The sequence below is a fragment of the Bubalus kerabau genome, chromosome 22 (genome assembly GCF_029407905.1).
Source record: "Bubalus kerabau isolate K-KA32 ecotype Philippines breed swamp buffalo chromosome 22, PCC_UOA_SB_1v2, whole genome shotgun sequence".
Taxonomy (NCBI): domain Eukaryota; kingdom Metazoa; phylum Chordata; class Mammalia; order Artiodactyla; family Bovidae; genus Bubalus; species Bubalus kerabau.
The window spans coordinates 23841704-23859710 of NC_073645.1; the positions used below are offsets into that span (position 1 = coordinate 23841704).

The 18007-nt window shown below is 47.6% G+C and overlaps 1 protein-coding gene across 1 annotated transcript; it reads left to right on the forward strand.

Moving 5' to 3' along the window:
- Nucleotides 1-1108: 1108 nt before the first annotated feature.
- SCD (stearoyl-CoA desaturase) lies at nucleotides 1109-16909 on the forward strand. The gene is made up of 6 exons (XM_055560271.1): nucleotides 1109-1909; nucleotides 2426-2708; nucleotides 6551-6681; nucleotides 8138-8343; nucleotides 9924-10156; nucleotides 12847-16909. Exons 1-6 carry the CDS (start codon nucleotides 1883-1885, stop codon nucleotides 13044-13046), a joined length of 1080 nt encoding a protein of 359 aa, XP_055416246.1. The 5' UTR covers nucleotides 1109-1882; the 3' UTR covers nucleotides 13047-16909.
- The last annotated feature ends 1098 nt before the right edge of the window (nucleotides 16910-18007 follow it).

Here is an 18007-nt window from a genome sequence, read left to right on the forward strand (position 1 = left end):
TCAGGACTGGAATGGAGGTGGATGGCGACCCGCCAGGAGGCTGGCCAGACCCCAAGACCTGTGGCCTTCTAGGGAGCTCCTTAATCATCCTCCCAGGCAATCCCAGGTGCCTCTCTTCCAGAAGCTAGTTGTTGGTGCAAAACTCCTCACTTTCTTCTCTTCCCAAATGGATGGTATTTGGGGAGACAGGGGTGTGGTTGGAGCCTGGGAGAATGCACAGCCTGCCTGGTTCCCAGCTTATCCCCATGGTAAGGCTCCCACAGCCCCCGGAAAAGGTAAGACTGTGAGCCACAACAGTGAGGTCAGAACATCTCAGGGACCAGGGATTCTGAGCAGGGATTAAGACCTGGGCTCCATCATTACATTTCTGGACTCAGCTACTAGCTCCATCATTGACTGGTTGCTGTGACCATAAAGCAAGTTATTTAATTTCTCCATAGCTCACTTCTCTCATCTTTTAAAAGGGAATAAATGACTACCTACCTCACAGGGCCACAAGTAAGTATCAAATGAAATGATTCTTGTGGATTGGCTTGCAATACCTTTTGGCTACTCTTGCTGCACGTACAAGTACTTTCTCCTGCTTCTGAGTGAAAGCACATCTGTCCTTTCTCCAGGAAATGGCCTTTCCCAACGAAGGCAATTCCAAAACAACGACCCGACATTCTTTTTTTTCCCCGACATTCTAATCTCCAAAACATCCCGCACACCTTCTGTTGGCATGGGCACAGGGATAGCACAGCTCACTGGTGCCTGGCGGTGAACATTTCCTTTCGGCGTGCCCATTGGCTGAACCTCTTGCGCGCGTGCAGATCTACACATCAGTGCATCCACTTGTGTGTGCGCGGCCTCCCGCTCGCCTGCCCGAGGGGAGACCCGCAAGCATGTTCAGCAGTCCCGGGTTAGCGCTGCGCCGCTGGTGGGCGGGGCTGGGCCATTGTTCCGCGGCGGACCGAACCGCCCCCCGCCCCCTACCCCGCATCCCCGGCGTGCTCCGCACAGAGGGAGGCGGGGCTTGGCCGGGACCGCGGCCCCGGGCCCGGGTTTGAGGACACGTCTCCCCTCCTACGCGTCTAGACGAGCGGGAAGGCTGGGGTGGAGTTGTGTGGAGTGGTCGCCCTCGTGGTTTCCCCACTCTTTCCCAGGAGACTTCCCCAGTGCCCATCCATTTGCGAATTGCCCGGGGCCAGTTCTGGGCTGGCACGCATCCCCGCGCCACTCCCCGACAGGGTCTTCTCCCTCTCCCCGAGCGCCTCCGAGGCGGCAGGGTGCCCGGTAGAGGCCCAGCGGCCGGTGTAAGAGAAGCCGAGGAGAAAGGGAGGGGAGGGGGAGTGAGGAGCTCGCGGCAGAGGGAACAGCAGATTGCGCCGAGCCAATGGCAACGGCAGGACGAGGTGGCACCAAATTCCCTTCGGCCAATGACGCGCCAGAGTCTACAGAAGCCCATTAGCATTTCCCCAGGGGCAGGGGCAGAGGCAGGGGCTGCGGCGGCTAAGCCGCGGTGTGTCTGCAGCATCCAGTTCTTGCTTCTTCGGCCCCCAGCACGCCTCGGCGCTCTGTCTCCTCCCCTCTCCCGCCCATGCGGATCTCCCACGGTGAGCCAACTCTGCGCACTTTGCCCCTTGTTGGCAACGAATAAAAGGGGTCTGAGGAAATACGGGACACAGTCACCCCCTGCCAGCGCTATTAAATCCCCAGCACAGCAGGTCGGGTCCGGACACCGGTCCAGCGCGCACCGTGCAGCGGAAGGTCCCGAGCGCAGCGCCGCGGATCGCCACGCAAAAGCAGGCTCAGGAACTAGTCTACACTCAGTTTGGACTGCCCCGAACTCCGCTCCGCAGTCTCAGCCCCGAGAAAGTGATCCCAGTGTCCTAGAGCCCAGATGCCGGCCCACTTGCTGCAAGAGGAGGTGAGAGCTTCCGAGTAATGGCCCCCAGACCCCGGGTTCGCGGGTGCTGGTGGGGCTTCTGGGTGACTCACTGGAGAAGAGTTGAGATCACCGCGGGAGAACATAGCCGTCTTTTGCGAGTTGTACTGCCTTCAGTTTGTTGGGAATGGGGATTGTAATTCGCAAACTTAGGTCTCCAACTTTCGTTTCTTAAGCTTTAAAGAGAAACCTGGTCCTGCCGGTAGCCTTCTGTATGTAGGTATGCCGGCTTTCCGTTGTGTGCTCGTTGGGGTGCGAGTGTTTCACTCCTCTTTCTTATTTCCCCTTCACCTTGAGGTTTCACCTCCTCTCCGCAGTCTCTGCATAGTTCCTGGGCACTTCCCTGTCTTCCGCCTTCCCTCAGGTAACCTGGGTATTGGGACCAGGTCTATGCCTATCCCCCGCCCTTCCCCCAGCTTTACTAGGGAGTGAAGTGGTCCCTACTGCCTCCACGTGTCCTCTCCTCTCTCTTGACCCTCCACTTCCTCTCCCTTCCAGATCTCTAGCTCCTACACAACCACCACCACCATCACAGCACCTCCTTCCAGGGTCCTGCAGAATGGAGGGGGCAAATTGGAAAAGACTCCCCTATACTTGGAAGAAGACATCCGCCCTGAAACGAGAGATGACATCTATGACCCAACTTACCAGGATAAGGAGGGCCCAAAGCCCAAGCTTGAGTATGTTTGGAGAAACATCATCCTCATGTTTCTGTTACACTTGGGAGCCCTATATGGGATCACATTGATCCCCACCTGCAAGATATACACCTATCTCTGGGGTAAGAAGTTCCCATGTCCTCCCGACCCAGTACCCCAGGTTCTCTCCACTCTTTTAGTTAAGTAAGATCTTACATAGAGTACAAACACCAGCCCCTCCAGGCTGAAGTTTTCCCAGCCATTTCTCTTTGGTGTCCTGAGAGGCTGGGTGGCCTGGGAACAAAGCCTAGGGGGGTTGGGATGCAGGAGCGTCCACTCTGGGGGATCTTTTAATTTTGGTGTTGGGGCTGGAGCCCTGAGACCATGGGCCTTAGGTTTTGAAATGAGCAGAACTATGTCAGAGAGTCAGCTTTTTCTGAAAGAGGTTTTCTGTTTTAATTCTTTTGCTTGACTGCTTATCTCAGCCCTGCCAGCCAAGAAAGAATCAAGGTCCCTACCTGGGAGGCATGGGGACATTGGACTAGATGAGTGACTTTAGAGGGCTTAAGCTGAGTCTAGTCATGGGGTAATAAGAACAACGGCTCAGGAGGAGAGTTAGTAGTAGGGGAACAGAGTGGTGGTCATGCACAAACTTATTTTGCCCTGACCCTTGGCCCTTTCCAGCTCCTTGGTTACATAAACAGGTGAAGAAGGCTCCTGTGTAACCTAGTTTACACAGATTGATCTGTGACTCCATGTAGGTCTCAACTGTACATGCCACTCGACAAAATGTTCTTAGAATGAAATAAGGTTCAAGAAGTGTTCCATGTCCCATTCCACACCCATCCTGCTCCAGCCATTCTCTCCCAGGCCCGGGCAACCCTGGTCTTCAGGCTGCTGCAGTGAGGGGGACAGTCCCCAGTGTATCCCTGACCTGCCTGCCCTTAGCTCAGCTCTTTCAGGAATCCATGGGCTTGGGCTGATAGCAGGGCCCTGCCGCCTGCACACACACATGCACTCTGCGGGCATTCCTACCTCTGCCACTATGAGTCTGGCTTGGGAAGGGGAAAACAGAGAACCCTAAAGACCAGGGATCGGAGGGTGGGGCACATCAGCACTCTCTGAGAGGGGCAGGCCAGAACTCCCCCTCCAGAAAGCAACTGTAGGTCTTCCAGAGCAGTCTTGGGTGTGGGGTGCTTGCAGACAGCTGCAGTCTTGGAGGGGAATTACATAGAAAGGCTGGCGGGCCAAGTTTCAGCCAAGTCCTCCAGAACCTCTTTGATCTAAAGGTGGTGAATCTGGTCTGTGGAGCTTTTGGGAGGAATCCTCTTGGTAATCCATGGACAGAAATGTAGCTGGGTAGATCCCCTCTCTCAGTTTTTCAAGGAACACACTGGGGACAATAGTACTTTTTTTAAGATTAGAAAGACAGTGCTTTTTTACATGTGTTTAATTGCTGGGGCCAGCCAGGCACCGATGAAATCGTTTCATCTGCAGACCAGGAAGGGCTCTTATTTTTGAGGGGAGGGGGACATCTGTTCTCTAGTCCTTCTGAGAACCCAGCAGAACTTGAGTTCTGGAATTTCAGTTCAAATTGAGTAATCAGGAGCAGGACAGGGAATCCCCAGGGAGGCTTTGGACTCCTTTCTCCACCCCTTCTCCCCAGTGGAGAAGTCTTCACCAGGTGTTTGGTGAAGGTGTTTGGTCACCTGCAAGCCCCTTCCATCCCCAGGAGTCCCTGAAAGCCTCGTAAAGCCCTGAGCTTGACCAGATGCTGCTGCTCACTGCTTTCCCTTGGCTGCTGGCGCAGGGAGCAGAATGCTATCTGCAAACCAGGGCTGTGCCCACTACCTTTTTGGTGCCCTGCCCATGGGTGTGTGCTGTGCCTTTGGACAGAGAAATGTGCCACATGGAGACTGGATGGTGACTTTTATACTCCTGTCCCTGGGCCCTGTGGTGGATGGCTTAGCTGATGGAATGACTGGTTTGATGTCGGGATATCAGAACTCTTGTCTTAAGGAACAAAAGGTGGGTAGGGGGAGGGTCAGAGGGTCCTCAGAGTTCAGGAGCTTCGCTTTACCTTTTTTTGTTTTATCCCTAAGGATGGTGTTAAATTAGCAAATGGTTGTGATTCCAGCATTTCTCATGACTGAGCAGTTTTGGTGTCTCAGAACCGCCTTGAGGGAAGAGCTGAAGAGATATCGCTGGCTACACTGAGGGACCATGGGGCAAACTTCTCCAGTCTCTTTCTTAGGACTAAATCTGAGGTTTTGCTTAACCACCAATATTATAGAGAATGAATTTCCAACTGACCCAAAGCCTTCTAGTAGATAGGCTTAGAGGTGCTGATAGAAAAAGGCACCAGAGCATTTGAGTGCTTTTTCCAATTCCTCTGTTAATGCAGCGATCTTAGGTACTTTTCTGAGTCAACTTGCCAGGGTCTTCTGTGGCATGAAACAACCCTAGGAGCTTCTTTGCTTCTGAGCTGAGTGCTTCTTTTGTGCCCTTGGTGACTAGTGGGCTGTGGCTCAACTGTCATCTATCCAGGTGTAGATGCAGACAGATATGGCCTCTGAAAGGCTATTACCACATGCCCGGGGTCCAGCAAATCACCTAGGGCCCCAACCCAGTCCAGAGGGCTATGAGTAGAGGAAGTCTCACCGGGACAGACTCTGGCTCCATGGCTCTCCTCCTGTCCTGTAGGAGAAATTGGATAGAGTAGAGTAAGATGGGTGGGGTGGGGGCTTGTTTAGGAAACTGGTATCTGTAGGGAGAACACAGAACGATTTGTTACAATGTACAGTGTCTCCAACTGCAACTAAGTTCAGTGGCCACTGAGAATCTATTGTTTCTAGCCGCTTCCCTAGGAATGAAACATTGTCAATAGTCACTGCTCTACCAAAGCCTCAGCCCCTGCCTCCCTAGAGCTATTGAGTAGAGGAAGGTGGGTGGCTGTTGGGTTGCCCAGCAACCCACCTCCCAGTTAGAGACTCTATTTGGTGCCTGGAACCTGCAGGCCTCCAGGAAGGTGAGGCATGACAGTGTTGGGCAAATTTGAGCCTGTCCTGCCGTTATCTAGAATTAGCCTTGCCAGCTGGAGTATGTGCTGGCAGAGGGATGTGGCAAAGGCAAGACATATCTGGCAAGACATATGCCACAGAATCGTGGGCATATCTTGGGGAGGTGGATGGTATACATCCTTGTGGCAGACTTCTGGAACACGAACCACTTTGTTGAGACAAAAATCTAGTTTCAAGACATGGCTCCATTTCCTAGCCATGTAACTACAGATAAACACTTAACTTTGCTGAGCATTTGTTTTTTCAGCCGCAAAGCGAGGGATATTAAACCCCTTTCAAGATATCTAGTGGATCAGAAAACATAAAATCCTTGGCGAAGCTTAAGACACTGCAGCTATGACTGATGTGCAGGGTGAAATTTCCCCTCCTGTGGCCACATTGTCTGCTAAAAGGTTTTTGGACCACTTGGTAAATAGTTATAGTTCTGAGCCCCCTTAATGTCCCCTAGAACCCAGGAACCCTCAGATGGGTCAGTGCCCAGACTATACTGTCTGTTAAATATTTTAGTACCACCCTTGAGCATGGGTCTTAAGCACTGCTGGAGTGGTCTGTGGTCCTTAAACCATTGAGAAGGTTAGCAGAAGGTCAGAGGGGATGGGACTTGGGAGAATATCCCTCATGACTGAGAATGCCAAGTGGCCGGGGGGTAAGAGCCCTCTTCTCTCTCTTGCCTTTCTGAAGTTCCCTGGGACTCCTAAGCTTATTCCAGCTCCTAGGTTAGATGATGAGAGGGGATGATACTTTTCAAGTGATTAAAATCAAAGGAGCCTAAGAGATCAAGGTATCCCTGGAGTTCAGGGGAAAGCAGATCCTCACCGGGAGCCTACACACACTCTGGCCTGAGGAAAACATCATGCAAACGCTTTCCCAGGTTAGTGACTGCCTGCCCTGTCTTATCCTGGCAGTGTTATTCTACTATCTGATGGGTGCCCTGGGCATCACAGCAGGGGCCCATCGCCTGTGGAGTCACCGAACCTACAAAGCTCGGCTGCCCCTGCGGGTCTTCCTGATCATCGGCAACACCATGGCGTTCCAGGTAAAAAGCCAGCTGTGCTCAGCTCTTTTTCTCCTCACTCTTGATCGATGAGCTGGTGGCGGAATGGAGGCGATCAGTGCCTGGAGAGGGACAGCACCTAGACAGCCACTTCACTTTCCTCTCTCCTTGTGGTTAAGTTCAGGTTCAGTCCCGAAGTCCATAAAACATAAGGATACTTCTGAGTGACTGGCAGAGGCAAGTAGGAGATAAAGAGGAAATACTGTCAGTGTGTAGGGTCATTTTTGAACCTCTGTTATCACCCAGTCTGGCTGTTGTGGTCTTTCATAAGTGCATAAGGCAAGAGCTGAGCCTGGCTCCATGGGCAGACATTGGACAAAACATTCACAACTCTGGGTGGATGTCTTAGGACTCTATCACAATGGGGTTGAAGTTAATGTTTCACAGATTCTTCTTTTAAACTGTTGTTTTCAGGTAAGACGATCAAACACTTTTATAGTGCTATCTATATGTCTGGCACTATTCTAAGCACTTGACATAGATTGCCTCATTAAACCCTCATGATAGTCTTAGGAGGTAGGTATTATTGTTATCCCCATTTCACAAATGGGGAAATTGTGTCACTGAGGGTTTAGGTAGACCAACATTATGGTCCTTTTAATGGGTTACCAGGCTGCCTAAGTCAAGTGTTGAAGTTTGTTGAAGCAGAAAGTTTTTAGCAGAGATAGAATGAAGGGGACTGGAGAAAGAGAACTCATAGTTATTAAGCAGTAGCAAAGGGCAAAGGATAGCATGTAGTGAGGGGCCTAGCTTGGAACAAGAGGAAAACACAAGGAAGCCCAGTTAGTCTCCTTCTCCATGGCAATATCCCACGGTTGCATAATCATCTCTGCCATATGCCTTAATGCCTCAAGGGCTCCTGATATTGTCCCCGCGGGGCAAAACAAGGAAGCGAGATTGGCACTGTATGGGATAGAAAGAGTCCCAGAGGCCATTTGGGAATGTGGTCATATCGTGATTTATCTGTCTAGCTTTTTCAAGTTGTATGAGGTATCTCTTGCCAAGGCATCAGAATGGAACTGCCCACAGCTTCATCCATTGACCAGGATGCTAAGACACAAGGTTGCCTGCCTCCTGTTATCCACGCTCAGGGATTAGGCACCCCACACCCCATTTCTTGCTTGAAGAATTGCAGTGTTCCCTCCTAATGAAACTCTGAGCCCTGTACAATCTTCCTGCACTCCACTCACCATATAACCCTCGAGAAGCAGCCAGCCCTGTTCATGTGGTCCTGAGACTTGAAGTTGCTTTTCCACTTATGCTTCAGCAGCAAGTTTAAGGAGAGGAGGCAACTCCATGACTTCTCCTTTGGAGCACCAACTCCTAGGTATTTTGTGAGGTTGGGCTGAGAGCTGTGGGCTCTGGAAGACACCTGGCAATTGGAATTCCCCTGAGAGGGTGTCTTTCCACAGGTCTTCATTCTTCTCTGTTCCTCTAGAATGACGTTTTTGAATGGTCCCGAGATCACCGTGCCCACCACAAGTTTTCAGAAACGGATGCTGATCCCCACAATTCCCGACGTGGCTTTTTCTTCTCTCACGTGGGTTGGCTGCTTGTGCGCAAACACCCAGCTGTCATAGAAAAGGGTTCTACGCTAAATTTATCTGACCTAAGAGCCGAGAAGCTGGTGATGTTCCAGAGGAGGTGAGTGACATGATGATGGAGCTGGGGACCTGGCATTAGGGGACCCCCTTTTTTCTCCTAGGATTTGTCAACATGAGCTGAGAAATTTACTTGGTTTCTATATCTCAAATTACAATTTAAAACCCTAATTTTTAATAGCCCATGGGCCCAGAGCCATAGACTGTTGTTTCTTTTTCTCTGAGCTACCTAAGCCAATTAAATTCAACAAATGTTTGTTGACCTAGGACGGTCATGGATACAAAGCCAAATGTGTCATAGTCCTTACCTTCAAGGAGTTCATAGCTTACTGGGGAGTGGAAGGATAAGCCAAGTGTCCAAATACCTATGATACATGGCAAAATATTTTCCATAGCGAGGAGAGGCACAAAGGGGAGGGAGACTGTAGAGTGGGGAACATCAGGGAAGGGCTTATGAAGAAAGTAGCTTTGGAATCCACTGATGGATGGCACAGGGCAGGTGGGTGGGGGGACAGTGCAAACAGAAAGAAAGAGCTGAAGCGTGTTCCTGCAACAGAGTCCTTTTGCTTGAAATACAGGGTGTGGTAGGAAAAAAGACTAGCAGCAGAGACTGATGCCATTGTTATGGAGTCTTCCAAGCAGACAAGGTGTAATTCAACCCAAGCAATAGGAAACCATAGAAAGGTTTTTGAGCCAGAAGGTGGTATGGTTGGAGGTGTGCTTTAGAACGGTAGCTCTGGGGTGGATGAGAGAAGGCATTGAACTAAAGAGGTGGGGAAGTCTTGGGTTTCCGTGCAGGGAAGTGGTGGTAGGAATGGAGAGGAGTTAAAGGCAGCAGGGCTTACTAATGATACAAGAGTAACAGACTTAACTGCTGAAGGTGTCTAGGAAATCAGTTCCCTGGTAATGTTGATGCTTGCTGTACCTTGGGGAGGAGGAAGAATGGAACAGGGCCTCCAGAGGGACAGATCTGCTGGCATCTAGGACATTTGGGGTGCCTCTCTGAGGGCAAAGAAGAGGAAGGATGAAAAAGATTCCTGGCTAGCAGGAGATGAAGGCAACATACTAAACAAGAATCCTGGGGACTTCTCTGGTGGCCCAGTGGTTAAGACTCCACACGTGCATGGGGCACAGGTTCGATCTCTGGTCCAGGAACTAAGATCCCCTCGTGCCACCTGGTGTGGCCAAAAAAAAAAATAAAAGATTGACTTAAACATAGATTCTGCGAAGAGCACTGCTAAAAGGGAAAGGAAGCCCAAAGGCAGAACAGAAAAACCCGGGAAGGAGAACTCAGTCTGTAATTTGGACCCTGTCTATTTCCCTGAAGTAGTAAAAGAGAGCAATGGATTTAGAGTCAGGAGATGAAACATTCCAGTCCTTGCTCCACCACTTCCTGGTAGTGTGACCCTAGAAAAGTCATTTAACCCCTCATTACCTCATCTCAGAAGTATGATAATAACACTGTATTCTCAGAAAATGTCCTTGCCCATTCCCTCTTGTTCTGTTGCCTGCCACACTGTGTTCTCAGTGTAGAAAGGGACAGCCCAGCCCTGTGAGAGTGGAAAATCAGGTAGGTCTCAGCGTCCCCTCTCCACTCACTGAGTGTGTGATCTCTCAATGCAGGTACTACAAACCTGGTGTCCTGTTGTTGTGCTTCATCCTGCCCACACTCGTGCCGTGGTATCTGTGGGGTGAAACGTTTCAAAACAGCCTGTTTTTTGCCACCTTATTCCGTTATGCCCTTGGGCTCAACATCACCTGGCTGGTGAATAGTGCTGCCCATATGTATGGATATCGCCCTTATGACAAGACCATCAGCCCCCGAGAGAATATTCTGGTTTCACTGGGAGCTGTGGGTAAGTCAGCAGTCCACAGCAAGACCACGTCTAGTGGTCTGCTGCTTAGGGTATTAGGTTACGTGCCAGAAAAACTAGATTTACCTGTTTTATGACCCCTCTCCATATGTCATTCCACTATAAAACTAAGGGACAGTATTAGAAAGCCCTTGAAAGTTAAGCAACAAGTCCTATGTAAAGAGAAAAGGGTGAAATATAACAATGCCTTTAATTCTAGGTTTAAGAGCAAGCCACAAATACTATGTATGATGAACCCCTTTGGGCTGTTCTCTTCCCAGTCATCTCTGATCTGGGTGGTAGTCTTGCTTGGGGCAGGGAATGCATAAATAGAAGAGTAGGGTCATCTGGGTGGCCAGAAAGCCTAGTATTTTATATTTAGTAGTGATATACAGAACAAATACTTGTCTTTTAACTCACTAAGCTTCTCTTTTATCACCTTCCTGTATTCAGAGGGGCAATATTTGAAGTGTATTACATGCCTTACTACCTGGTGATGCCAGTATGAAGGACATCAAAGCAACTGTTGGTGGTCCTTTATCACCACCTACCACTCTCTTCTCTTATCCTTTATTTTTCTCTCTTCTGTTTCTCTGCTGTGCTGGGAACACTCCCTCCCCACAGTGTGACTTAGGAAACTACCATAAAGCAATTACTCACTGACCTAATGCTGACTATTCAGGAATTTATTTCTACCATTCCTGTTCCAATAGCCAGACAATAGGGTTCTGCCATCTGTCTCCATTTTCTTTTTCTTTTTTTTGGTCTGTCACTCTTTTCAGCTAAATATAGACCTTGACTAAGGCCTGGAATTAGGTTTCCTTAGGCAGACCCCATGGCCTCTTCCAGTGATCAGGGCCTCTGGTCATCCAGCACAGATAGGTAACCTCCCTGCTCCACACATATACATGTGCCATGGCCTAGCTGTCACTCGGTTCTCTTTAAAACCTTCCTTTATACTCTCAACCCTGACCATCTTTTTCTTTTTTATTACTCTCTGTACTAAAGACATCTTTTTCATTCTTTTTTAATTTTCATGCATCTTTCCCTCCTTCCAGACACTGTGTACTGTTCACATGTTCTTACTCTGAACCATGTTTGAAATCAATCACATTATAGGCTATTTTCATAGAAAACCAGTGAATGTCATGGAAGGTTTCTGGAATGAGATCAGTCCTGTACTGCAAACAGATCTGTTGTGAGCTTCCCCTATTCAGAGTGGCTGTCAATATGTCACTTATCATTCGTTCCTTTATCCCTGTTGCTCCCCATTTATCACCTCACCCTTTGTTCTCTGGTCGCCTGTTTCCCCTGCTTGCCTGCCATTCTAATCTTGTTCTTTTTGAATTACCTCCCCACCCCCAGTCACATGCTCATCTTCTCTCTGCCAGAGCTAACCTCCCTGCTTGAGCCTCTCTTGGCTATATCTTGCTGTTCCAGTTACAGAGTCTCATCCTTCTTTTGCCCACTAACCTTCCTCCGCTTTCTTTCCTCTCTTGGCACCGTGTGTGTGTCTGATTGTTTTAAATCTGATAAGTGTGGGCCTAGCTAGTGCTTAGACAGAGCCTAGTTGCAAAGTCATTTATGGAAATTAGCGATCTTCCATCAGTACCTTTAACCTTGGGGTTATCCTACCCTCCTACTCAGTTCTCATTGAATAAACTGATGAGCCACACTGTGAACAAACCTTGAGATGGTGCCCTGGATGGTGTTATTCCCGTCACAGGACTTCCTTCCTTGTTGGTTATTAATGTCCTTATTACTGTACTAGGGCTCTTTCATCTTCAAAGGGCTCAGCACACTCTTTTATTAGCTATTCTTTACCCCAGCCTCATAAGGGTATTGTTATTGAATGTGGTTCACAAAGAAGAGCCTGCCTAGGACTGGAGAACTCTGTCTATGGAGTTTCCACAGCTTGACTCATTACAGAAATTATTCTGAATCTAGAATTTCTTTGATTTTCCTCTGTCCAGCAAAGTGAACTGCTCGTTTCAGAATTTTAGAGGCTGGAAGGAATACCTAAGCTTTTTGATTCTTATTCCCTCAGAGAGCTTCTGTTTTATCAGCATCACCCCCAGGGTGAAAGCTCAAAGAATTAGGAGCCAAAACAGTCCACTCTGAACCAGTAGAGGCAAGGAAACTTAGGCCCCTGGGCTAGGCCTCCTTTCTTCTGACTTTTGACTGTGTCGCCCAGTTCTCTTGGTACCTTCAACCCTTGGAGAGAGTGCCCATGCGGTGGGGGAAAGTGTGCTTCTTTGCTCATCTTTGTAAGAAACCCAGTAAAAGTTCTTCATTCTGGACTCTCTCTCCGCTCTAACACATGCACATATACACAGAGCCTTTAGGGTCTTATACAAATATGTAGTGAAGCTCTGGAGTTTTCTAGTCTAAAACCCATTCCTACTGATAGCAGTTTCTCTCAAATCATCTTATTTTCTCAGAGAAACTGCCAGCCCTTCTCCCACAAAGGTTCCCAGAGAGCCATGGTGACCAGGTTCTCCCCAGTCATTTCTTAAGATGCTTCTGAGGGGATCTATTTGGTTCAGAGTTTAAAAGACTAGCCGCATTCATTCATTCAACAGCAACAGGTTTCTACTAGGTGTGAGGCATTCTGCTAGGGAACCAGAGTGCCAAGATCAAGAATCCAGCAATCCACAGTATAGCTGCTTACCTTTTCTCTGCTTTTGTTCCAGGTGAGGGCTTCCACAACTACCACCACACCTTTCCTTATGACTACTCAGCCAGTGAGTACCGCTGGCACATCAACTTTACCACGTTCTTCATTGATTGCATGGCTGCCATCGGTCTGGCTTATGACCGGAAGAAAGTATCCAAGGCTGCCATCTTGGCCAGGATGAAAAGAACTGGAGAGGAAAGCTACAAGAGTGGCTGAATTTGTGGTCCCTTGGGTTCCTTTTCCAAAAGCCATCTGGGCAGAGGTTTAATGTTCTGTTTATTAACTACTGAATAATGCTACCAGGATGCTAAAGATGACGTTAACCCATTACAGTACAGTATTCTTTAAAATTTTCTTTTTAAATTGAAAGCCAACAACTCTGCCTTTATGATGCTAAGCTCATGTTCTTATTTCTTCTCCTATCTTCTTTCTCTTCTGTTCCCATTATCCTTCCCTTTGTTTTGTCCCTGTCACCTTCCTTTCTCCTTCTCCTCATTGCCCCCCAGGCAAGCAGGTGGTCAGTCATTGGTGGGTTTCCAGCTTCCAAAGCCTAGACAACCCTTCTGTAGTCTAAAACTAGTGGTCTTTGCCCCGGCTGACCCTTTCCTTGAGCTGTCTGAGCTTTAAGGTGGATGGCTCAAGCTAGAGATATGACAGAGTCTTCAGGGAAGGGCCCTGATGATCTTCAGCCCAGGCTTTTGCTAAATGACATGGAAAAATAACTTTATTTGGCACCAAACTGCAAAAACAGGTAAATTGTCAGGGGAGAGAGTCAGCATGCATGGTATGATTGATAAATAGGATGAGTTGAAGTGGGAAACAAGGCAGGAAGCTCCTGCTGTGATCAGACACCCCTGTCTGCCCATCACCCAGCATGCTCCCTTTCTCTCCTGACTCTGGGAAATATCTGTGGAGCAGGGCAGTCCTAGAACTCAAAAGCAAATCTCAATGTCCTGATATACTTTAGGCTTAGGATAAAGAAGAAGCATTTAGTTTGTGGTAAAAGTGGTCTCTGCTGCAGACGAATTGTTTTCTTTCTTTCATAACAGGAAGATTTCTTATTCTAGATAACAAGAAATCTTGAGGTTGGTTATTTCCAGAATTGCTGATTCCAGCAGCTCAGGAAATTGTCAAAATTCTTTCATCTTTCTACTCTGCCATCGTGGGGATATTGGTCAGCTCCCCTCCTAGTAAGAAGGTGGCTACAGCATTTGGAGACTTCAAAAAGAGATACATTGGTGGTATGGTGGTGAGCATAGTTGCCTCCCAAAAAAGAAAGAATTTTAGGAGCTGGAGTTGGGTCAAACATAAAGCTATATATACATGGGTACTTTGGTTGGAATATTAAAGTAATTCTCTTAGAGTATTTCCCTCTGAAAGAGAGGGGGCTTGAAGAAGAGGAAGAATTAGCCAGGTTGCCTCCTTTCCTCTCGCTGCTGGACAGGAGATGGAGAGGTTGAGGGGCAGGATCTGTAGGCAGTTCCTAAGAGATAGGGTTACAAAAGAAAGGCTCTGAGATCACATTGCTGGGGGATTCAGAAGGTTACTGAGTAAGTTGTTGGGTGTCCTGATATGGAAGCTGGTTATACAAACAAGTTAGATGTTGGGTTCATTTCATTAATTCCACTTTCTCCTTGGACTGAGAAAGCATTAGAAGGCTTCTCCCCACAGTGTTGAACCCTTTCACTCATTCCTTCTATTAACTTCTAGCTGAAAATATAGGACTGGCTGGGGGATGGGGTAGGAATCTCTTAACTACCCTATCAATTCTTGGTTGTGCCCTCTCTGTCCACTTTCTCCTGCTGGTTTTATCTCCTTGATGTTTCCTTCTTTCTCTGGACAGGCAAGCCTCTTCTGTGTGTATTCAGAGGCAGTGATGGCTACTGCGGTCCCAGTCGTTCCCTCTCTTAGCAACAGAATGGTCAGGGTCACTGAACCACTGTTTCTCTTTACAAAGTTGAGCAAACTGCCACTTTCACTTGGCCTCCAGAGTCTCCATCTATATCCTTGTGCTCCTTACCACACTGATGACTCCAGACAAGGCTGGCAAACCCTGCTAGAAACATCCTGGGCACAAGCATTTGCACTCATGAGGCATGGCCAAGCCGAATGCTCATGTTGTGCCAGAGCCAGCCATGGAGCAAAAGAGGATTTGTTTTTAGTCTCCTCTGTCTGGGTCAGAACCAGAGAGCATGCTGGATGCCCCCGGCTTCCTGGGTAAGCTGCCTAGCCTGAGTCAGTGCTCCCAGCGGACAGTGCGAGGCTTGCAGAAGCAGGGGGAGCCTAGCCTTCACTGGGAAGCACAAGAAGCAAAGGCAGGTTCCAAAGTACCTCACTCAGAAGGTGGCCCCAGCCCCCTGGAGGGAGCCAGGGTGTACCGTAAGACCTTGACTGAGGCTTAGGATGTGAGATGCCATGAACTTTGCAGAACAGTGGCTCCGTTCAGCAAACTAACCAGCATTCCCCACAACACAATCTAGGGCAGACAATAGTATAGAGGAGTGTTGGAAGAACCTTGGGTCCCTTTGTCCCTGTAACCTCAGTTGTCTAGGCAGAAACCTGGCTTTATTCTATTTAAAGGTTGAAAATATACAATACAAATGCTCTGCTACTATTGAGCTCCAAGGATGGAAAAGAGGAGAGCATTTCTTCCTGTATTAATTGGATAGATGGAGGCTACAGAGCTTAGGCTAAACTAAAGGCATCCTTGTCTTTTGAGTTCCTCTCAGTAGGGAAAAAAAAAAAAGTCTAATGGAAGATCACTGTAGATTAGATCCTCTGACCGAAGCACCTACCCCTTGGAAATGCCTGTGGGGTAGTTTTAATTCCACGGGTCATCAGATGCATGCTTTACAACTGATGATCAAAAACAACTTATCTTTCTATTCTAATTGTGTTCCATGGATCTGATCTATACCATGACCCTACACAAGGCTGGATGATGTCCTTGGGCCCAGGGTACTTGTACTTGTGTAGGTGGGGGTTGTCTACTGAGTAAGGAATATTGTTTTTAAGGTTCTAAAGCTAAATTCAAATGATGCGTTAATGACCCAGAAACTCAGATCTGATGGTGTCTGAATTTCTAACAGTCCTTGCTTTGTGGGTATGCTGACAACTTATCTGGATGCCTTACATCTTTTCCAAACAGTGTTGCCTCTCTGCTCCCTCCCTGCTCCCTCTGTGAAGTCCCTTTGCACCCCAGAGCCTGCAGAAGTGGCTGGTATAAAAGGGGGCCTGGCTAGAGAATGATCAGTGTAGCTGTTTGCAGGATTCCTTTCTGGGCTTCATTTTGGAAACTTTGCTTAGGGCTATTTTTCTTAATTGCCCGCATTTGATGGAGGGTAGAAGGAATTTTGAATGTATTTGATTTATTATTATTATTATTTTTTTTTAGATTAAAAGATGGTTGTAGCATTTAAAATGGAAATTTTTCCTCCTGGTTAGCTAGTATCCTGAGTGTATTCTCTGTAAGTGTAGCTCAAATGGGTCATCATGAAAAGTTCAAGAAAGCTTGATGTCAAAGTTATATGGGTGGTTAAGGCCAGGGCCTGTCCTACCACTGTGCCACTGACTTGCTGTGTGACCCTGGGCAAGTCATTTAACTATAATGTGCCTCAGTTTTCCTTCTGTTAAAATGGGATAATAATACTGACCTACCTCAAAGGGCAGTTTTGAGGCATGACTAATGCTTTTTATAAAGCATCTTGGAATTTTCTTAAGTTCTGAGTATTTTTATAGTAGCAGTATCCACCATGAAGTGTGTCCACCATGAACCACGTGTCCTGGATGCAATCAGGAATCTATATGGTTCTCTCTGAGAGATTGAATAAATGCATCAGATAAGGGGTGGATAACTAGCCAGACAAAATCTGAGAATGCATAAACTCATTGCCATGGAAACATACACAGGATACCTTTTCCTTGATTGGGTGGGATTTTTCCCTTTTTATGTGGGATAGTAGTTATTTGTGACCTAAGAATAATTTTGGAATAATTTCTATTAATATCAACTCTGAAGCTAGTTGTACTGATCTGAGATTGTGTTTGTTCATAATAAAAGTGAATCTGATTGCCCTGTGTCTGAGCTTTTTTGGATGTGATTCAGTCTCTTCACCACCCTGTTTATGTCCTGTTCCTGTACCTTTAAGAGTGAAAAAGTAGAAACCGCAATGGTTGACTCATACCCCAGTAACCTGCCCTGCCCTCCTGCCCTTCTTAGGGGTAACTTTAGGTTAAACTCAGCCTTGGCAGCAGGAATCCAGGAGTCTGCTGCCATTAGATAAAACATGTTAACACCCAGCAAGCACTTTGGGTCTGGGGAAATACCAGGTCTCCTGTGTGTCCATGGTCACATGAGCCCAAAATAGAGAAACAGAGAGGAAGGGAGCAGCAGGAGACACTCTTTGGAAAGCAGTTTTGTACCTGGCAAGCCAGGTTGGGCCATCCAGGTCATTCGTCTGAAATGGAAACAAAAACGTGGTCCCTCGGGGGAATAAAGCTTCCTGAAAATGCTGATTAACAGCAGCAGGAAGACAGGAAAAAAATTCAAGGAAAAGCTTGTAAATTCCTGGAATAGAAAGGGCTTCATGATCATTAGTGGGAAAAGGTTTTTAGCTTTTACTACCTTATCTGAGACTGAAGAAGGAAATGGCAACCCGCTCCAGTATTCTTGCCTGGAAAATCCCATGGACAGAGGAGCCTGGCAGGCTACAGTCCATAGGGTCGCAAGAGATGAACATGTCTTAGTGACTAAACCACCACCACCACCTTATCTGAGAATCTGAGTGGAAAAGAGAAGGACATTTTATGGTTTGAGAGCTTCATTTTCCAACAGGAGCTACCCGGTCAATGGCTGGGCTTCTAAACATTCACCAGAACCAACCTCCCTCACTTCTTAATGTAAAGTTAACCTCACCTTGGACAAGAAGCAAGATTCTCTCTGATTCTGAGCATCCAACATCAAGTCTATATTCAATGAGGTCTTGCCAGACCTTAATAAGTTGATGGTACACTTTCTTAATATCTGGCTTTCCACCCCTTTCCCTCTATTTTGTTTGAAAGGTTCGGGTTGGACATTTTTTCCTGTTGCTCTATAATTGCCCTATTCCTTCCAAGTCTTACCTTTGTCTTGGAGACAGAGACACAAGCCACATGTAAAAACGGCAGTTGCTATAAAC